This window comes from Esox lucius, chromosome 8 (assembly GCF_011004845.1).
Source record: "Esox lucius isolate fEsoLuc1 chromosome 8, fEsoLuc1.pri, whole genome shotgun sequence".
Taxonomy (NCBI): domain Eukaryota; kingdom Metazoa; phylum Chordata; class Actinopteri; order Esociformes; family Esocidae; genus Esox; species Esox lucius.
The window spans coordinates 7,641,647-7,660,962 of record NC_047576.1 but is presented as its reverse complement, the minus strand read 5'-3'; the positions used below and the strand labels follow the sequence as shown (position 1 = coordinate 7,660,962).

General features: G+C 42.4%; 1 protein-coding gene across 4 annotated transcripts in view; it reads right to left on the bottom strand.

Annotated features, from left to right (window-relative positions):
- The window catches only part of pex5la (peroxisomal biogenesis factor 5-like a), an 88,557-nt gene extending 69,863 nt beyond the window's left edge, over positions 1 to 18,694 (bottom strand). For all 4 annotated transcript variants that reach the window (XM_029121369.2, XM_029121370.2, XM_029121371.2 and 1 more), the window contains exon 1: positions 18,147 to 18,694. In XM_029121369.2, coding sequence (XP_028977202.1) covers positions 18,147 to 18,167 — 21 coding nt within the window. In that variant the 5' untranslated portion in view covers positions 18,168 to 18,694. The remainder of the gene's footprint in view (positions 1 to 18,146) is intronic.
- Between the last annotated feature and the right edge of the window lie 622 nt (positions 18,695 to 19,316).

The window sequence follows — 19,316 nt, the reverse complement described above, 5'->3', positions numbered from 1 at the left end:
ATAACCTTTTCTAATTCCACTTCTTCCTGTGGGTTCTCCCACAGCCTCCTTTTTTGACTGGGTAATGGTGTGCGGGATTTATTCAACCCACGCACCTCCCATCTCAAGGGTCCCCTCCACCCATGTGTGCCGGGACAGGGCGGTACTGCAGTTTAGCTCCACGCTTCATTGACCTTCTGGATGAAGTTCGTTGTATATTGCTGCGAGAAAGCGGTTGACCACTTTTTTTTGGGGGGCATTTAAATGATTTCATTGGAAAAGTTACGCATTCATCCAATTCCTCTGTGTGAATAAACGTTGTCTTCCACTCAATAACTGTTACAGCCGACATACTGTACACTGCTCAACTCCTTGGGACTGTGGAGATGCCATGACTGGGGTTCACAAATGTGTGACGCGGCTTAACTGCAAGGCAGTAAATTGCAAATTGCTACTATCGGGTGATGGCTGCAATAAAAAATATTTTAGTAAATGAAATATTAAAAAGAACGATGTAACACAGCTTGCAATAAGAGTTTAATTGAAGCTGTAAACTGCACTTGAAGCATTTTTAAAGTGGCAGATAATATATGAGGAGATAGTGTGTATGATAAATCATTGTATATGAAGATGTCTGGAATTGTCTCATGTAATGAGGCATCATGGGATTGAGGAAGCCTGCTGGGGTTTTGGCGGAATGTATTCCAGACATATTTAATCAAGACAGCACCAAGCTTCTTCTTAAGTCCCTCAACATCCCTTATACAAGAAAAAATGAATATGCATCACCATTGGTTATCCTAGACCATCTGAAACCTGTATAAAGACGCTGAGGTTGAAGTGTTTAATGGCAACAGCTATGCCTTCCTTTGACACAGCAACATTACATTGAAAGATTAAAGACCCCTGAAGGCACAGCTGTTAAAGATACCACATAATCTATAGACATATCGAAAGTCCCACCTCACTTTGCTATTTTCAGAGATAATACGTTAAATCAGGATTCTAACTATTGCTGCCAGGTGTTTATAAAGGAAACCCAGCCAGCCTATTCACTGTGACATGGATAAGTCACCACAGTAAAACAAGCCAACTATTCCCAATTAAAAGGCGAAAGCATGACAGATGGCTTTGGGACCATGCGGGTGGCTCAGAGAGGACAAGCATTGTCTGCCTAGGGAGCATTGAGTGTGCACGGGGAGCGTTGAGTGTGCACAGGGAACGTTGAGTGTGCAAAGGGAACGTTGAGTGTGCACGGGGAGCGTTGAGTGTGCACGGGGAACGTTGAGTGTGCACGGGGAGCGTTGAGTGTGCACGGGGAACGTTGAGTGTGCACGGGGAACGTTGAGTGTGCACGGGGAGCGTTGAGTGTGCACGGGGAACGTTGAGTGTGCACAGCTGAACAGTAACACCGTTCCCACAACAATGCAGACGGTAGTGGTTGGCTAGAAAGGCTGTCGCTGTTTAAACATGAAACTAAACTTTTATGCCCGGCGCCGGGTTGTCTTTGAAAGTAGCTACAGCAGCTAACGTAAGCGGTCACCAGATGTTTTGTTCCCCCTTTCATCATGTGTGAGAAACGTCGGCCCTAGAGAAACATCCGTTTCCCAAATGCATCGGCCTACTAGAAACTATGTTTCCTTCATTGCCCTGGTTGTCTTTCACCTTCTACAATTGGGCCCGATACTGTAGCACCGTTAGCACAAATCACTTGTTTTAAGAAATTAAAACAACATATGATTTAACCTGTGAAATTATTGTTAAAACTCACAAATAAACTGTTACATTTGACAGGTTAACTCACAGACCTGAGGGTTTGTTCAGTAGCTCATTTTGTAAATTGGGTTGTTACCTTTACATTTTAGTCATTTGGCAGATGCTTTCATCCAGAGCGACACAGTAAGTGCAAAAACTTTAAAAGAGCTAGGTGAAACCACCACACTGTTTAGTAGTGAAACCGCCACACTGTTTAGTAGTGAAACCAACACATTATTTAGTAGTGAAGAAACTACACTGTTCAGTAGTGAAAGCACCGCACTGTTTAGTAGTGAAACAACCACACTGTTAAGCAGCGAAACAACCACACTGTTTAGTAGTGAAACAACCACACTGTTTAGTAGTGAAACAACCACACTGTTTAGTAGTGAAAAAACCACACTGTTTAATAGTAAGTGCTTTCTACTCAATTAATTAGTCTGCAAAGGTTGATGAACATACAAATAAACATCAAACTTAAAACATTAAGATTTATTTGATGACTGATCATGAAATGGTACCACTCCAATCCATCAACAAATACTCTGTGTGCATTATTTTGTTTGTATGTGCATTTGTGTGTGTGAAATGGAGATGCCTGTGGCTGTCTTTCCATGGCTCTTCCCCCTGGCCCCAGCTGGGGGAGGAGCCATGGAATGTCTCCCCTTTGACCCCTATGCTCATGAACACCCTTCTCTCTGTGTTCTCTCTTGTCAGCTGGTACAAGAAAAGAACCACACAGAAACCAGCTCATCCCAGAACAGTCCGTACACACACACACACAAACACACACACACACACATACACACACACACACAGTCACGGCTGATTCCAGATGATACTTTTTTCTAATTCTACGATTCATGGTAGACATCTAAGGGTTCATGAAATGTGGTCCACAACACAAGGCTGCCAATGACCGCTGACAGAGAGCAGTACCTCACTGGCTGCTGCATCCGTACAGGCCTGCCACTTACTATCAGCCTGGGCCAGACTCTTGATTGTCATTGTTGGTACCGATAACCAGGGCTGTTCAGGTGTAATATGACACAGATAACCAGGGCTGTTCAGGTGTAATATGACACAGATAACCAGGGCTGTTCAGGCGTAATATGACACCGATAATCAGGGCTGTTCAGGCGTAATATGACTCAGATAATCAGTGCTGTTCAGGTGTGATATCAGACAATCAGGGCGGTTCAGGTGTAAAATGAAATAAATTAACAGGGCTGTTCAGGTGAAATATGGCACAAACAAATGGCTGTTCAGGCTTCATATGAGAAAGACAATCAGGGCAGTTCCAGAGTAATATGAGCTGGTTCTTAAAGGCATAGCACAACAGATAAGACAAGGTAAAGTCAAAACTTTGCTCTAATACCACTCACATGCATATATGTCTTTCAATCCTTGTGGGGACCTAAGAGCCAGAAATCCATGTTCCCTATTCCCTAGCACTAAACATAACGTTGGCCCTTACCCAAACTTCTCCAACCTATTCCTTAACTCAACCAATCCCTAAACCCTACCCGTAATGCCTGAACTGAACCCTTAACTCGGAAATCACATTTTCCCTTGTGTGGACAGATTTTTCAGGTTTTACTATCTTTGTATAGACTTCATGTCCCCACCACACACACACATGCATACACACACACACACACACACACACAGCTGCAGATGGGACCCAAGGGAAATGTGTGAGGGGCAGCCAGGGTGAGGACATTGCCCTGCTAACAAGGGAGTTCAAAGCCTCCCTCTGGGCTTATCAGCTGGCGAACCCTTGAACTTTGAATACAGCCCATCTGTCCAGACGCAGGTTCACATCCCTTTCAGGACTCTAGCTGTTGTTTCGGCTGCGTCACTCATAATGGCTTCCCAAGAAACCATTAGGTGAGCTGGTATTTATAGAACCGCTACCAACCCACCATTCGTGCCCTCGCCAACATGCACCACCGTGCAATGAGCATCGGAGCGTATATATTTTTAAGAAGCAGTAATTGGCGATAGAGGCGGAGTGAGAGTACAGTGTGAGAAGATACTGAATTCTCAGGGAGCTGCTTCGGAAATGAAAATAATCCTTTTTATGTTCCCCCTCCTATTATTTCTCATTCAGAGAGCATTTCTTTGCAGCGATGAATCCCCTTTAAATAGTCTGCCAACAGGGCCACTGTCCTGCCTTACGTCTTGACAGCTCTATGCAGACATATTTCACATCCGCCACTGTCCTGCCTTACGTCTTGACAGCTCTATGCAGACATATTTCACATCCGCCACTGTCCTGCCTTACGTCTTGACAGCTCTATGCAGACATATTTCACATCCGCCACTGTCCTGCCTTACGTCTTGACAGCTCTATGCAGACATATTTCACATCCGCCACTGTCCTGCCTAGACCCTCACTAGACAAACTCTTGATCAACGCAGACATCAATTGATATTAATTCCTTCTTTGGTTCCTCCACGAGGGGACACTTTTCTATGACTTATTCAGATTCTGTCCCAAACAGAGGAATACAATGGGGTAGCTTCAGCGGTGCTGAATCATTATCCACAAGTAGCACTTATCTTAACATCACAGATGTCCCCCTTTTTGACACTAGAATGATGGGTTTACATGGCAAATAGAGACATAGAAATTCATTTGGGGGGAGAAATAAGCCACAGAAGCCTCTGTTTGTTGTTTCATCTACCGTTTGTCAAGAGCCATTTCTTCTTCCAGATGGTCTGAGTTCTGTTCATCAGCAGGGGGATGAGCAGAATGTGTTTCCTTATCATTATTGTTGATCACAGCAATGCTTATGAGAAGCCTCCAAGTGTTGTGTCAGGCATCATGTTAATTACATGAGTGTCTGTAGTTTGCCCGATTTTGGCCTGCAATTATCTGCCCTGTTCCCCGGCTGTTGGATCATGCCACTGGGCTAGGTGTCGGTTCAGGCCACTGGGCTAGGTGTCGGTTCAGGCCACTGGGCTAGGTGTCGGTTCAAGCCACTGGGCTAAGTGTTGGTTCAGGCCACTGGGCTAAGTGTTGGTTCAGGCCACAGGGCTAAGTGTCGGTTCAGGCCACTGGGTTAGGTGTCGGTTCATGCCACCGGGCTAGGTGTTGGTTAGGCCACTGGGCTAGGTATCGGTTCAGGCCACTGGGCTAGGTGTTGGTTCATGCCACTGGGCTAAGTGTTGATTCAGGCCACTGGGCTAGGTATTGGTTCAAGCCACTGGGCTAAGTGTTGGTTCAGGCCACTGGGCTAAGTGTTGGTTCAGGCCACAGGGCTAAGTGTCGGTTCAGGCCACTGGGTTAGGTGTCGGTTCATGCCACCGGGCTAGGTGTTGGTTAGGCCACTGGGCTAGGTATCGGTTCAGGCCACTGGGCTAGGTGTTGGTTCATGCCACTGGGCTAAGTGTTGATTCAGGCCACTGGGCTAGGTATTGGTTCAGGCCACTGGGCTAGGTGTCAGTTCAGGCCACTGGGCTAGGTGTCGGTTCAGGCCACTGGGCTAGGTGTCGGTTCAGGCCACTGGGCTAGGTGTCGGTTCAGGCCACTGGGTAGTATTGACTACTTAGTGAGAGGTTTGAAAGCCATGGCATAACACAGGGACCTCACTGCCACTCTGAATAAAATGTCTATGTGCCCCAAGCCATATTCCATACAAAACCAGTCCCCAAATGGCAGGACATATGTTCTCCTCCTGGAGCTGAGTGGCCCGGTTCTGGGGAAAATTAGTTCCTCACTACCGGGGCTGACTTTCATGAATGGGTGGCTCGGATAGATGGATGATCTAGCCTTCTACCATCTAACAGATAGGCAGCAATGCCAAGGACTGGCCTAGATTTCTGGAATGAGATGGGTGGCTGAGTGGTCATGGCAAATAGTCTACGTGGACAAAATAAGCTAGCGTATGCAACAAAGCCCACTGGGACATCCATAGCGAAGGAATCCATACTTGCTCCACAGACTAATTATTCTGTGGAAAATTGTCTCCAGGTGCATTTCTTAGTGCCTTGTTTAAGGGCACCCTTACTGATTTTCCACCTTGTGTGTTCAGGGATTCAAACCTGCGACATTTCTGTTACTGGCCCTGAAAGGAGCTTAATGCAGAATGAGGACCGGAGCTCAATTCCATGACTTATTACAGCTTAGTTATCATGTACACCATCACTTATAGATTTAATTATAGATTATGTATATATATATATATATATATATATATATATATATATATATATATATATATAAATTCAGTGGTCACGTTTTAAAGGCTCTTTAATTGGAGAATTTCCTTATCTCCAGAAATTAAATATGTCAATGTTAAGAACTACATTGTTATAGTATTTAATAACACATACATTTACTTAGGGGATGTAAAGTAAAAACCGCGTTTGGCTTTACCATCAGTACCAATTTGCAGGTGGTGAATGTACAGGTGACCTTACCAGGCATTATTACTGGTGACCTTACCGGTGAATGTAAGCTCACCTGTACATTCACCACCTGCATGTTCAGGGGTCGCCAGAAATTGGTACTGATGGTAAAGCCAAACGCGGTTCTTACTTCACATCCCCTAAGTAAATGTATGTGTTATTAAATACTCCCTAAGTTAATGTCCATGTACAACCCTGTTTTCAAAAAAGCTGGGACGCTGTGTAAAATGCAAATAAAAACCCAAGGCAATGATGAGCAAATCATTTACCCCTGTATTTAATTGAAAATAATACAAAGACAACATATCAAATGTTGAAACTGAGAAATGTTACTGTTTTTGGGAACGATACATGCCCATTATGAATCCGATATAAACAAGATCCAGAACAGCCGCCGCCTTCTCTAGGGCCAAGCTCATTTAAGATGGACTGAGGCAGAGTGGAAATTATTATCATTTGAAATGATAGGGCCATTTGTTTTGCCTCAAGACATGGGAATGTGGAATCCAAGATAACAAATTTAGTTCAACCAATATGGAACATGTTCGGATCCTAGCGACACCAGTCACAATCACTGGAAAACATCTGCGGGACCTCTTCATCTTTATCTCGCTTGTAAAGGTCACTTTTTGTTAGTCACAGATCCACAGAAGCACGGCATGGGATGAAAACGCCTGTCTCATCACCGCTTACCTCCTGTCGGTACTCCACGGCCGCAGTAAAGCAGTGGTTAACAATATCTTCCGTTGTGGAGGTCAGAAAATCCCCACCTCAAGTCTTATATAACATCACTGGGGTGAGTTCATGGCAAGCATGTCATGAAATGCTGGGTATGGAACCTCAAAGGAAATCCAACACAAAAGCGTGTATGTAGGAAAAAATGTATGCTCTGGCCGACCTTGATGAATGGCTTAATGGGGACTACACACATTATATTTTATGTCTATGGTAACAATGCAACAAGCAAAATGTTCTGTGTTTGTCTCGCATGCTGCCTAAATCCTAACTACCCAAGTATTGGTTGCAGGAACGTGTACACGCTTTTTTCTCTACCTCTTGGGCCCCTTGTGTGCCTCGGCCCCCGATAAGCCCCTGGATTAATCTGGCCCTGGGAACCCCGGTGCTTCTTGACAGATTCTCACTGTTTAATAATCTGTCCGAGAGAATCTGTCCACCAGAGATTATCTGTGCAGTCCATGAGAATATCGTCAGTCTTCCTAGCTATATGTGTTTAAAGTTATGTCCTGCCTTCTCAACAGCGTCAGAACTGGGATCAAATACATGTATTTTCTAATTGTGGCATGGATCCAAGCCTTCTATTTGAAGTAATTGCAAACATATTTGACTGTAAAAAATACCTCTTTTTCTACATTTAAAAAAAATACTTTAAATACTACTTGTCTTTCCAAATGTATGTTGATACAATTGAATTACCCTAAATAGGACTAGTCTTGATATAGAGATTACCAAGCCCTTTATCAGGTGCATGGTCGTGTTTGACTTGAATTTAGGCATCATGTTTAGTGAATCTGTAGTTTGATTGGATAATTTGGCAATCAAACTACAGGATGTGATGTAACATATAAGTGGCTGGAACCCACATACAGCTCCGGATACAATTAAGAGACCACTGCACCTTTTTCTTTCCTTTCCAAAAAAGTTGAAAAGGAAGGTTTTGAATGAGGAACAGAATTCCAATTTTCAGTGATCTCTTCATTTTAACCCTTCTGTTCCTCACTCAAAACCTTCCTTTTCCACTTTTTTGGAAAGGAAAGAAAGTTTTGCAGTGGTCTCTTAATTACTTCCAGAGCTGTATTTATGTTGTTTTTTATTTGGGTTCAGTGTTTTCCAGATCCTTCATATTTTGACCCTCTGAGAACTGTTTAAGCATAATCTAGTGCCCTCAAACGCAACTCTGGACCTCAAAGCCAGTACCACTTAGTTTTTTCATTGCAACCCCCTAATCAGGGACTTATTTATCCCTGTGATACCCAGAGAGTGCAATTAATGATGTGGTAGAACAGAAAACCAGCAGGCTCCGGACCTCGCAGGGTAAGAGTTGAGTCCCCCTAGTCAAGTGTGTCCAGTTCTGTAATGGGGGCAAAATACAACTAAATGCAGTTTGCCCACCTCTTTGATTTTACCTAACCCAATATGTATTTGCAGAGAGCTTTCTTTGACTGGTGGTCAGAGTTTACCCACCTAATTTCTTTTGCCACCAAACCACTGATTGCATCAAATGGGTTTTGTGCTGGGTATTGTAATGCGTCTGTGGCCTGAAGAGACGAACATCATAAGCAGTTCACTCAAAAGAACAACGTAACTCATCTTACGACCACGTCAGCAAAGCTTCCCGCAAATCGTGAGAAAATCTAAATGTTCGTGCCTTTCATCATACCTTTCTCAGCATCATAACGCAAGTCAGCTTTTGTCAGTGGATTACGTACTATAACAGTTTATATGAAGGAGATTCCCCACTCTAAAAGGGACGGTCCTGTCAGAGTCGGAGTACTGAAAGTGACAGACATTGCGCTATCATTCATAAACTACTCATTGCGATGTTTTTCCAAACAGAGCCATGAGTGGATCTATCTGTCCTATCTGACCAAATGCTGACTACTAATACTTAGTGATCATCCTATGGGTTCAGCTCAATACCATATGTAGCTAATAGCTCTATCAAGCGTGTCGTTATCCTCCCCTCACTGCTAGGCTGTGCTTACCACACACAACCTCACACACAACCTCACACACAACCTCACACACAACACTGAAAGCAGTTACACAAATGAACCAGTCGGTGAACGTCTGAAGTAGACTCCCTCAGGGTCATGTCCATAAAACGATATGAAGAAAAGAAATAATACAAGCATTTTCAAATGGTCTCCTAGTTTCACACCATAATGCACAAATTATTTGTTTTTCCAAATGTTTCTGAAGTTGTCTCAGTTGGCTGATATTCCATGCAAATAAATATAGGTACACCCAAAGCACAGTTATTTCCAGTCTGCATTTCCTAAAATCCACCTGCTTCAAGTCAGTTGCTAGTTGCTTTCAACACCAGATAGGTGGGTTTTACATACACAGTTTTCTGAATATTACAATTTTACCAGTAAAAGGGCCCACCACGTCTGTCTTATGTACATGTATACTGAGTAGGCTCTTAAAAATACTAGTAGGTGTCTATGTGGAGCTCTACAATGTGGTGCAGGTCTGAAAGGTTCAACAGTGGTCTTTCATGCAGGTCGGAGAGTTCCCAGAGTGCATTGCAGTCCAGGTGGTTGGCATCAGGCTGTTTTGAAAGGCGGACGTGCAGAGCCGTTCACACTGACATCACACAGCGCCTCCGCTAGCAAGGGAGGTGCCGGATGCTGCTTTCATGTACTGTAGACGCACACACACACAGAAACATGCACACACACAGAAACACGCACACACACACACACACAGAAACATGCACACACACACACAGACACACACACACACACGCACACACACCCACACAGAAACACACACAGAAACACACACACACCCACATACCCACACACACACACAGAAACATGCACACACACACATTTATTGACACGCACACACACACACACACACACAGAAACGCACACACACACACACACACACACACAGACACACACACACACACACACCCACACACACCCACACAGAAACACACACAGAAACACACACACACCCACAGAAACTTGCACACACACACATATATTGACACGCACACACACACACACACACACACACAGAAATGCACACACACACACAGACACACACACACCCACGCACACACACACGTTTATTGACACGCACACACACACACACAGAAACGCACACACACACACACACACACACACAGACACACACCCACGCACACACACACACACACACAGAAACACACACACACCCACACACACACACACAGAAACACACACACACCCACAGAAACACACACACACCCACACACAGAAACACGCACACACACATGCACACACACACACAGAAACACGCACACACACATGCACACACACACACAGAAACACGCACAGAAACATGCACACACACATTTATTGACAGTCACACACAGACATCTAACGGGAAGCCCCGCACGAACTGCAGCCCACCTGCCTCGCATAGTCTCAGGACCGCTGTCAGAATCGAACACGGGCAGGTGTCAACGGGACGGGAGGAGAATCGAACACGGGCAGGTGTCAACGGGACGGGAGGAGAAGTGAACACGGGCAGGTGTCAACGGGACGGGAGGAGAATCGAACACGGGCAGGTGTCAACGGGACGGGAGGAGAAGTGAACACGGGCAGGTGTCAACGGGACGGGAGGAGAAGTGAACACGGGCAGGTGTCAACGGGACGGGAGGAGAAGTGAACACGGGCAGGTGTCAACGGGACGGGAGGAGAATCGAACACGGGGACGTGTCAACGAGACGGGAGGAGAATCGAACACGGGCAGGTGTCAACGGGACGGGAGGAGAAGTGAACACGGGGAGGTGTCAACGGGACGGGAGGAGAATCGAACACGGGCAGGTGTCAACGGGACGGGAGGAGAAGTAATGAGCTCCAGGCCTCAGCCACTGAAACAATCCCCCAGTGGAGTCGCACCAGATGATCCAGAAGATACTGAGGCATGGATTACGTCCCGGATTAAAACAAATAGGTCTGTGACTGGATGGCTGAGCACTGCTGCTGATATTCATGCTTATGTGTCCGGTTCTATATAATCTGTCTGCTTGGCAACATGGCCCTATGTCCTGTAAACACTTTTTTTTTAGAAGGGAGAAGACTTAGGATCCTCAGTGAGGAATTTGAACATGCAATTTAACCTTGCAGAAGGTTTCTCCTCCGTCTGGCAAAGGACATGAAGAACAAGATGTTCTTATTCTTGCTTTCCAGGAGACACTAAACACCATTAAAACTCTATGTTTTTTCTGAACCAAAAGGTTAGAATCCGCTGTGGCGAACCGGGGGAACAGCACTGCCTGTCACAGGCCTCCGTTCCCGCCAGAGACCACATGAATCTGATCCAACTCATCACGCTGAACAGTTCCAATTTTAAACAACATCATTTCCCCCTGGTATTAGAGATGCTCCTCTGAGACAGTTTAGCCGTGCAGTCCAGTTGTGATAATATTTCACTAAATTACATACTGTATTGTGTTAGCTAATCTAGGCTACTGCAGCCCACTGCAGCTTGCTCTATGTGTCTGGTGGTCTGTGTGGTAATTGGTCACCCCCACAACACTTCTCCTATCACATCACACCAGAGGGTTCGGGGGCAGATAAATGGATAAGAGCAATTGATCACCGCCCTCTGGCAGAGTGGAAGGGACAGGCTTGTCACAGGGGCAAGTCGGACAGTTGGACAAGGAAATCAGAGAAGTGGCAGCCTGAGGGGGAATTCTGAAACAGGAAATGGCAATACAATGGAGACCTGCCTCTAAAAACACAAGGACACGCTAACCTCCGAGAACAATGAAAAACAATGGGAAAATAATGAGCTCATGGAACTGCCTTTGTAACACAACAGCAATAGGTTTATGGAATCAGTGACCTACTTAAATAATGTTTCCTTAAGTCATTCCAGGTTAAGGTGAGGTGGTAGAAGCACTGCCCCTACAAGAAACACACACCAAGGTGGCGGTATTTATCCTTATGAACAAAGAATTGGTCAGTGCTCGCTGACTAGACCAGGCCATCACTGTCCATCACGTCCATATAAGATATAAATACAATTAGACATCTATGGTCGTCCATTTGTTTGGAGCAAGGAATCTTGTTTATGGCTGCATAGGGGTTTGTTTTTGGAATCATTGGTGCTTGTCAACATTAGGACCAAAGAGGAGTCAGTGAAATGAGGCTGTCGCGAGGCTGACAGGGCTGAATCATTTGAAATACTGCCAAAAACAACAGTTCGGAACATCGGTAAGAAGAATGAATGTACTGCTGAGCTCAGCAATCAGCAATCAGCAATCACTAGCAGGTAGGCCAAAGCAGTGTCCTTCAGAGGATGACCCAGGGATGCTCCTCATGAAGTAAAAACAGAACTGTCTGGCAGATCAGGAACACCCCAGGAGGTCAGTCAGAAGCAACTGCAGAAGACTTCACCAGCCGAACTGCAGAGGCTACATTGTATGGAATAAAAACTACCTAAAAGGGCCAGAGGAGTCCTGGGGAAATGTTGTGTGGACAGGTGAGACAAAGACGAACACGTACCGGAGTAATGACGGGAGGAACATGTGGATAGAAAAGGAACCACCTCATCTGTGAAATACTGTGTAGGGAGTGTTGTAACTTGGGCAGTACAGCTGCCACTAAGAGCTGGATCACCTGTCTTCACAGATGATGTAACTGGTGAAAGCAGCAGCAGGAGGAATTCTGAAGTGAACAGAAATTCTTCTCCTCCCATACAAGCAAATGCCTACGAACTCACATTTCAAAACACAGCGAGACAATGATCCAAAAAATACGGCCATAGTAAATTGGGTTTTTTCAGTTCCAAAAAGGGGAAACTTTTTGCCTGGTCGAGGCTATCTTCAGTTTTAAATCCACTCCATTTGTTTGCTAATGACATAACTTCAAAGACCAATAAAAGAGTCCATCTCATATCTGTATTAATTGTAGAATGATAGTGTTTTACAGTATTCATGCAATGTTGAAAATGTTTTGGACGTATCCATCAACGAATGGAAAAGTTGCACTCTCCCTCTTACCATCGGTGTCAAATCAGTGAAAAATAACAGACTGGGTCAAGAAAAATCATAAAATGTTCCTCCATGCAAGAAAACAAGCATTCAATAGTGATTGTGCCATCAAAATCTATTTATAATGGGACAATATTTGTTTTTTAAGCTAGTTGACTAATGTTGAAAAAAACACTAAATACTGCATTAGGGGGAAATTGGGGATTGACATGGAAAATTATACTTTCAATTATTTATTAATCAAGAATCAACAGTAATGCAATTTCATGGTGTGGAAAAAATAAGTACACTCCTAACCCCACAATGTGCCATCAAATACCCCAAATATTTTTTAAATTATTTTATTTTAATCTTAACGTGTAATTCTTTGATTTGAAATGAAAGGTTTTGGCATAAACAAGAGTAAAAAAAAATTTGTATGGAGGGCACAGTATGCTCAAACAATTCTTGTAGTACTATATTGTCCAGCAGAGAAAGTATCTACAGTACTATATCTACAGTGTTGCTCTCAAGTACTCTATCCAGTGTTGCAATCAAGTACTATATTTACAGTGTTGCTATCAAGTACTGTATCTACAGTGTTGCTATCAAGTACTGTATCTACAAAATGTCAAAATTATTGAGGATCAGGAGGAAATTAATTTTAACAATGTTTCACTTCCTTAAATCCACTTTATTTTTGTTATAATAAATATCAAGATTTGCTACCAGCAAGAGTCTGTATTGTGAAGTATTATGGCTTAGTTTCCAAAGTAATAAAAAATACTAGGAGACAAAAACTTTACTGTTTAGTTTCCAATGGGTTTTAACTGATTAAAGGATTTTGCTCAAAGATCAGTTAACACTTAAAACCCTGATATGTATTTACTAATTTGTTTTCAAGTGTGATGAGTTGTGATAGGTTGCAAACATCATCAAGCTTTTTGATTATTGTCAGTGTCTCTGGGTCAAGACAACCATGCGTTTCAGTTTAACAGTCTTCTTCAGTGTTTATTTCATCTTCACTGCATATAACACACTTATATTGCCAGTGTTTTGGGGCAAACCTGACCTAGCAGTTTTTTTTTTTATTGTAATCATATTTCCGAGACACTCTATTTAGTATTGTTTACATTACATTAGGGTGCTTGAATAGCGGTCATACAAATATGCAAAGAATTGGAAATATCCACGATACCTCATGCTAAACTTACGACATTTTTGCAATATGCTAAATGTATCACACTCTATGTTACAAATTCTGAGGTTAGGCATCCATACAATTTTCCCCCTTTGGAGTCAAAGTTCTGTCAACAGCCAAGCAAAACGGCAGGTCACAATTGTCCCACATGTTGTGACTGTATAATTGACTTATTATACTAATTTGAATGTGTCCTGAATTTCCGTTGATAATGCTACCTCTTGTCTATGAGACCAAGCTGAGCGATTTAATCTATTGTTTACGTGGAACCCAACCACAGAAGAACAAATGCTGGGATGCTGATGCAAGCAACCTTTGAATGGTCTGTTATACTTCAACTGATGTAGTCCCTTCCTGAATCTCACTGTCGATCAGACCTGGGTTTAGAACTGGCAACCCACGCGACTGCTACCTCTCTAAACTTCATGCTAAATTTCATTTGACGAACAGATCAAAGTAATCCAAAAATCATGTTCAGGGGGGAAAAAAAAACATTTACAGTGACCTCAGAAGAGCTTTTCTGAAACTGACAGCATTTTGTTCTGATTAATAATTTGGTTAAAAAAACATATCTAACACATCGTATAGGTAGCTTTTATAAAAGTATTTGGAGGAGTTTCAAAGAGTGCAGACTTGCTATTCAGGTGGGACAAAAGGGTAAACACACATTTTGCTTATTATCGCCTGGCATACTGTAGATGTTGCTCACTGACCCAGAGGTGTTTCTTCAAATATGGATGGAGATATATCGTCTCTCATGAATCAGTCTGCTTATAAATAACCGGGGCCAGAGAGGTTGAGAAAGGGGATTCTATCAGATTTGTGCCAGGCAACTCGGTTCATCCCAATCAATGAGATTACCCAGAATGCATTCAACTCTCTACACTGTTCTGGCAATCACAGTTGAAACACCTTGCACCTTCTGGAAATAAAAGGTGTCGCATTGGGAAAACGCTGCCTCAAACTAAATTGTACCTTTTAGGTGATATGATTCAGTACAGGCAATGAAGCAAATCAAATGAAATGGGGGTTGTGACACCATTCTGTTGAGGCTAGTTGAAAATGCTGTCTTTGGTGTCACTATGGAATCTCCCATAAGTTTTCAGCTGAGTTGATGTCTTGTGACCAGGACGGTCTTGGCACATTGTCCAACATCAGTCACTCGCAGATCTCTTCTTCTAGCCTGAGACTGCACAGCATTTTACACATGACCCTAAGCATGATGGGATGTTATTTCCCAAACCTGGGGCGAAAAACCCCTTTCAGCATAATCTACAGGGTGTAGGTCAATTTCACTTTTATGCCAAACAAGCGATTAAGATAAAATCTCTAACTGAAATATTTCCTCACTGAAAATCACTGAGGAGAATTGGATTCAGAATGTTAGTGTAACTCTTTATATTGACTGGAATTGAAATGGAACCGGCTTTTAAAATGACACTGTCTCACTTGCTAACATTTTGGGTGTTTGTTTTTACCTTCCAGGCACCGCAATTTATTCAGCGATGAATACTGAGTTCACATAAATCGTATGATTAGAAGATACTACAGACAGTAAAGAATACTAGAAAAATGCAGTTTGCTTCTTAACATGACAAATGGCCTGAAAGAGAATGGTGTTATCACTGTCAAGACAAAATGTCTCCCTTACACAGGCAAGCTGTGCGATGTAGCAAAGAGTTCCAAAACTGACGGATAAAGAGTCCCGTGTGTGTTGACGTAACACTGGGAGATAAATTACCTCCACAATCGAGAGAAAGCGTATTCAATTATATTGCATACTATGATCTGTGAAAAGCAAAGCCATAGGCAATTGTGCTGCAGACAGGAGATGGGGTACTTAAAGAGAATCAGATAACTGTCATTAAATTGGTTGTCTTGCACAGAAGCTTAGTTATTTGTAGGATTTATGTGCTGTATTATTGGAATAAGCTGATCATATCACTCTTTCATGCATGCAAATTTGAATGTGCATGCAAACGCACAGCACAAACACTCATAGACAAGACTGACGTACACATTTAATGGCGGCAGGTAAACTAGAAGATTTAACTACTTTTTTAATTCATACAATGAGTAGTATAGCACAGTCATGTTAAAAAGTGAGTACACTTCCTGGGAGTTTTTTTCACTTATTTGGATTAAATTCCAACCACATGCGTAAAAGGTTAGTACACCCCTACGTTTAACATCACATAAAACGTCTGAAATTGGAATCAGGTGCACCAAAAAAGGTGCAAATTATTAGAAAAACATTAGAATGTGTAATCTAACAAGAGGTCCAAACATAACTTCCATATTGTATTAGATAATTATTGAGGAAGATGTGAGGCCATCTGTTAAAAAGCTGAAGCTGACCATGGATCTTGTAACAGGACAATGACCCAAAACACATTAGCAAAGGTGCAAAAAAATGGTTCAAATAGACAAAATGTTTATGAAACGGCCAAGTCATAGCCCAGATCGCAATCTAAATGTTGTGGGGGACTTGAAGGACAGTTGTACAACAAATGGCTGTATGAAATTATTTCAGCCAATAAGGGAAACAACAATTATTGAAGCTAGGGGAGTAATTACCTTTTCCGCACTATAAACCACATTTCCGTTGATTTTTGATGATTGCAAATATATTTGATTTGTGTAATTTGTCAAATTAGGTTACCTTTACTTGTCCTTTTTTTAAATGAGGTAATGAAATATACCTATCCATATTTCCAAATCTGGAAATGACAAAAAGGAAATGCATTTACATGACTGTACAGTATATCAGGAGGATATATCAGTTTTTCTGTCCTATTTTAAAGATGAAATGGCCTCTATACATTAATTAAACATGACAATAGTTTGACTGACTTCTGACAGCATATGTATCAGTGACAATATCCTGAATGGAAATAGTAAGGAAATTATCTGATAACATCATTATTATTGGCTTCAGAGATCAGATCAAAGGGCTAGTGTTTAATATTTTCAACATTATGTCTTTGCCATCTCTAACTCTCTAACAGCAAAAACTTGGCTTCTCTACCCGTGTGTCAGATCACATCTGCTTGAGTAATATATGATACACTGATATGAAATACTTAACTGGTGTTGAATGCTGTATGCTCTGCAGTGAAGGGCTCTTGTAAGAACTGACTATGATTGTTATGTTACCAGTGGGTTGTTTAATACATTTGAAAAATGTTATCAACTTACTACTGTTCATCTATCTAAAACAATGTAATGTATCACGTCATGACAAGTTTACAAATCGTTTTGTTACGACGATGACACTTCCATACAAGATCGTGTAAGTGTCCAAAAAATGAACACTTCACCTTGACCATTTAATATTCTATTTCCTATAGTTTGTCGACAGATTAGAGTATATCCCATACATTTTTTTCCAATCACGTGTCCATAATCGGAACGCTTGCTGTCGCAATTATCCTCTTATTTTGACATGCATAAAATATACTCATGGGACAGATTCTTTCCTCTAGGTTGGAAACATGCACCGCACAGATTTAATCTAAATGGGAAGTTATAGCATTTCCACTTGCTCAAATGCCCTTTAGTCTACGATACCTTGTGCTCTCCTTTCTAGATTGTTCAATGAACAGCTCATTAAACATATAATAAAATGATCCCGGAAGTCAGTTATTCCCAGCGTAACACCTTTATCATGACTTAACTGTGTAACTGTGTATCATGACTTAATTTGTTTCTTGTTTATTTCATCTTCATTATCTTATGCAGTTCAAGTGATCATGTAATTAGTCTTTCGTCTATCACGCGTTATTCATTAATGTAAACGGGACAAAAAAAACTTACTCGCTTTCAGTATGAATGCTTTCAAATAAAACGGCAAATTGAAAGTTATTTTCTCCGTGACAGCACGGCACAGAGATCATCTTGTCTCCTAGTAACCCATGATTACCTCATATCCCCGGTGTAGATATGTCCTTCACATTAACTAGGCTGTACAGGATAAACAACGTTATACTGTTGACTTACTGTAAGCTAAGCGGTTCAATATCCCCCATACACATCAAATGCATCTATTCATTAATTTAAAAAAACAACAACAAATCTTACCTGCAAATGCCCCTGGTACATATTGAGCTTAAAGTGAACAGCTGATTCTCTGACGATGGATTTTAGACTATTTCATGCGCTGCAGTACAGGTACAGTAAGCTACATTGGAAGTGTTCATTTGTTCGATGAGTTCTTGCACAAGAGGCGGAGTGTTTCAATTCGCTCAGAAGTTCCGGCATTAGTTGAGTCTCTGAAGGCTGCGTCGAAGAAAGGCGCTGTCCTCCTTTCAAGTGCTGAAACGCAATAATTTTTTACATGTATTTTTTTGTCTGTTTTAACTGAGGTCGCCAGCATAAGCGAAATAAGTGTACTCTCTACCAGACCCCCTACAACGCGAGGCGCCCAGAAATCTTCACCCAGCTGTCAGAAGCGTCAGGGTTCTTGGATTCGGCTAATCAGGATTTAGTCAGTGGAGTAAAACCTGCCGTGTTGTGTCATCGTTGTGGAAACTACCACTCCCCGCCTCTCGACTGTCGTTTAATAATTGTTTTAACGATTTTCGGGTTCATCCTTTCATTGTACAGCACTCCTCTCTCCTCATCGCCAAATCCCCGAGCCTTCCTTGTCTCTATTCGCTGGAGCCGCCTCCTGGTCTCACGTGTTCTGCGGGAAGCACAAGCTGAACTTGGGGGCAGTTTAGGGCAGTTTTTAGACTGAGGCAGTTTTTGCACAGTGAGGTACAGTGAGGTAATTGCTATAATTTCTCTACTCATATTCCACACACAGCTTTTCTACCTACATCGTCTATATTTTCAGTTTTATACGAAGCTCCAAAGAGCAAGCAGAAGTTAATGCGCAGTGAATAGGAAAAACACCATAGAAGGCAGAGTTTGGCTTTACAATGGAGTGAGCAAAGATGTTAGCAAGAGCACAACCCAATCAAGGAGCTTGCTAGACATTTCCAATAGACATTAAGTGACACATCCCTTCACTCTAAAGTAATGCTGGATAAGTGGGTGTCAGTCATAATAAAAAGATTGCTTGGCCAACATTATTTTTGGCCAGCTACTCAGCTATGTAAGGTACATTGTCCAATTAGTGGAGGTGGGAAGAATTACAAAGGATTTATGCAAAGCAGACGATTCCCTTCAAGGTAATCGTGATTATGTAAACTAAAGAGTGGACTGAGGCCCCGCATACCAGAAAAGGAGATGTCTCTCTTGCCCAAT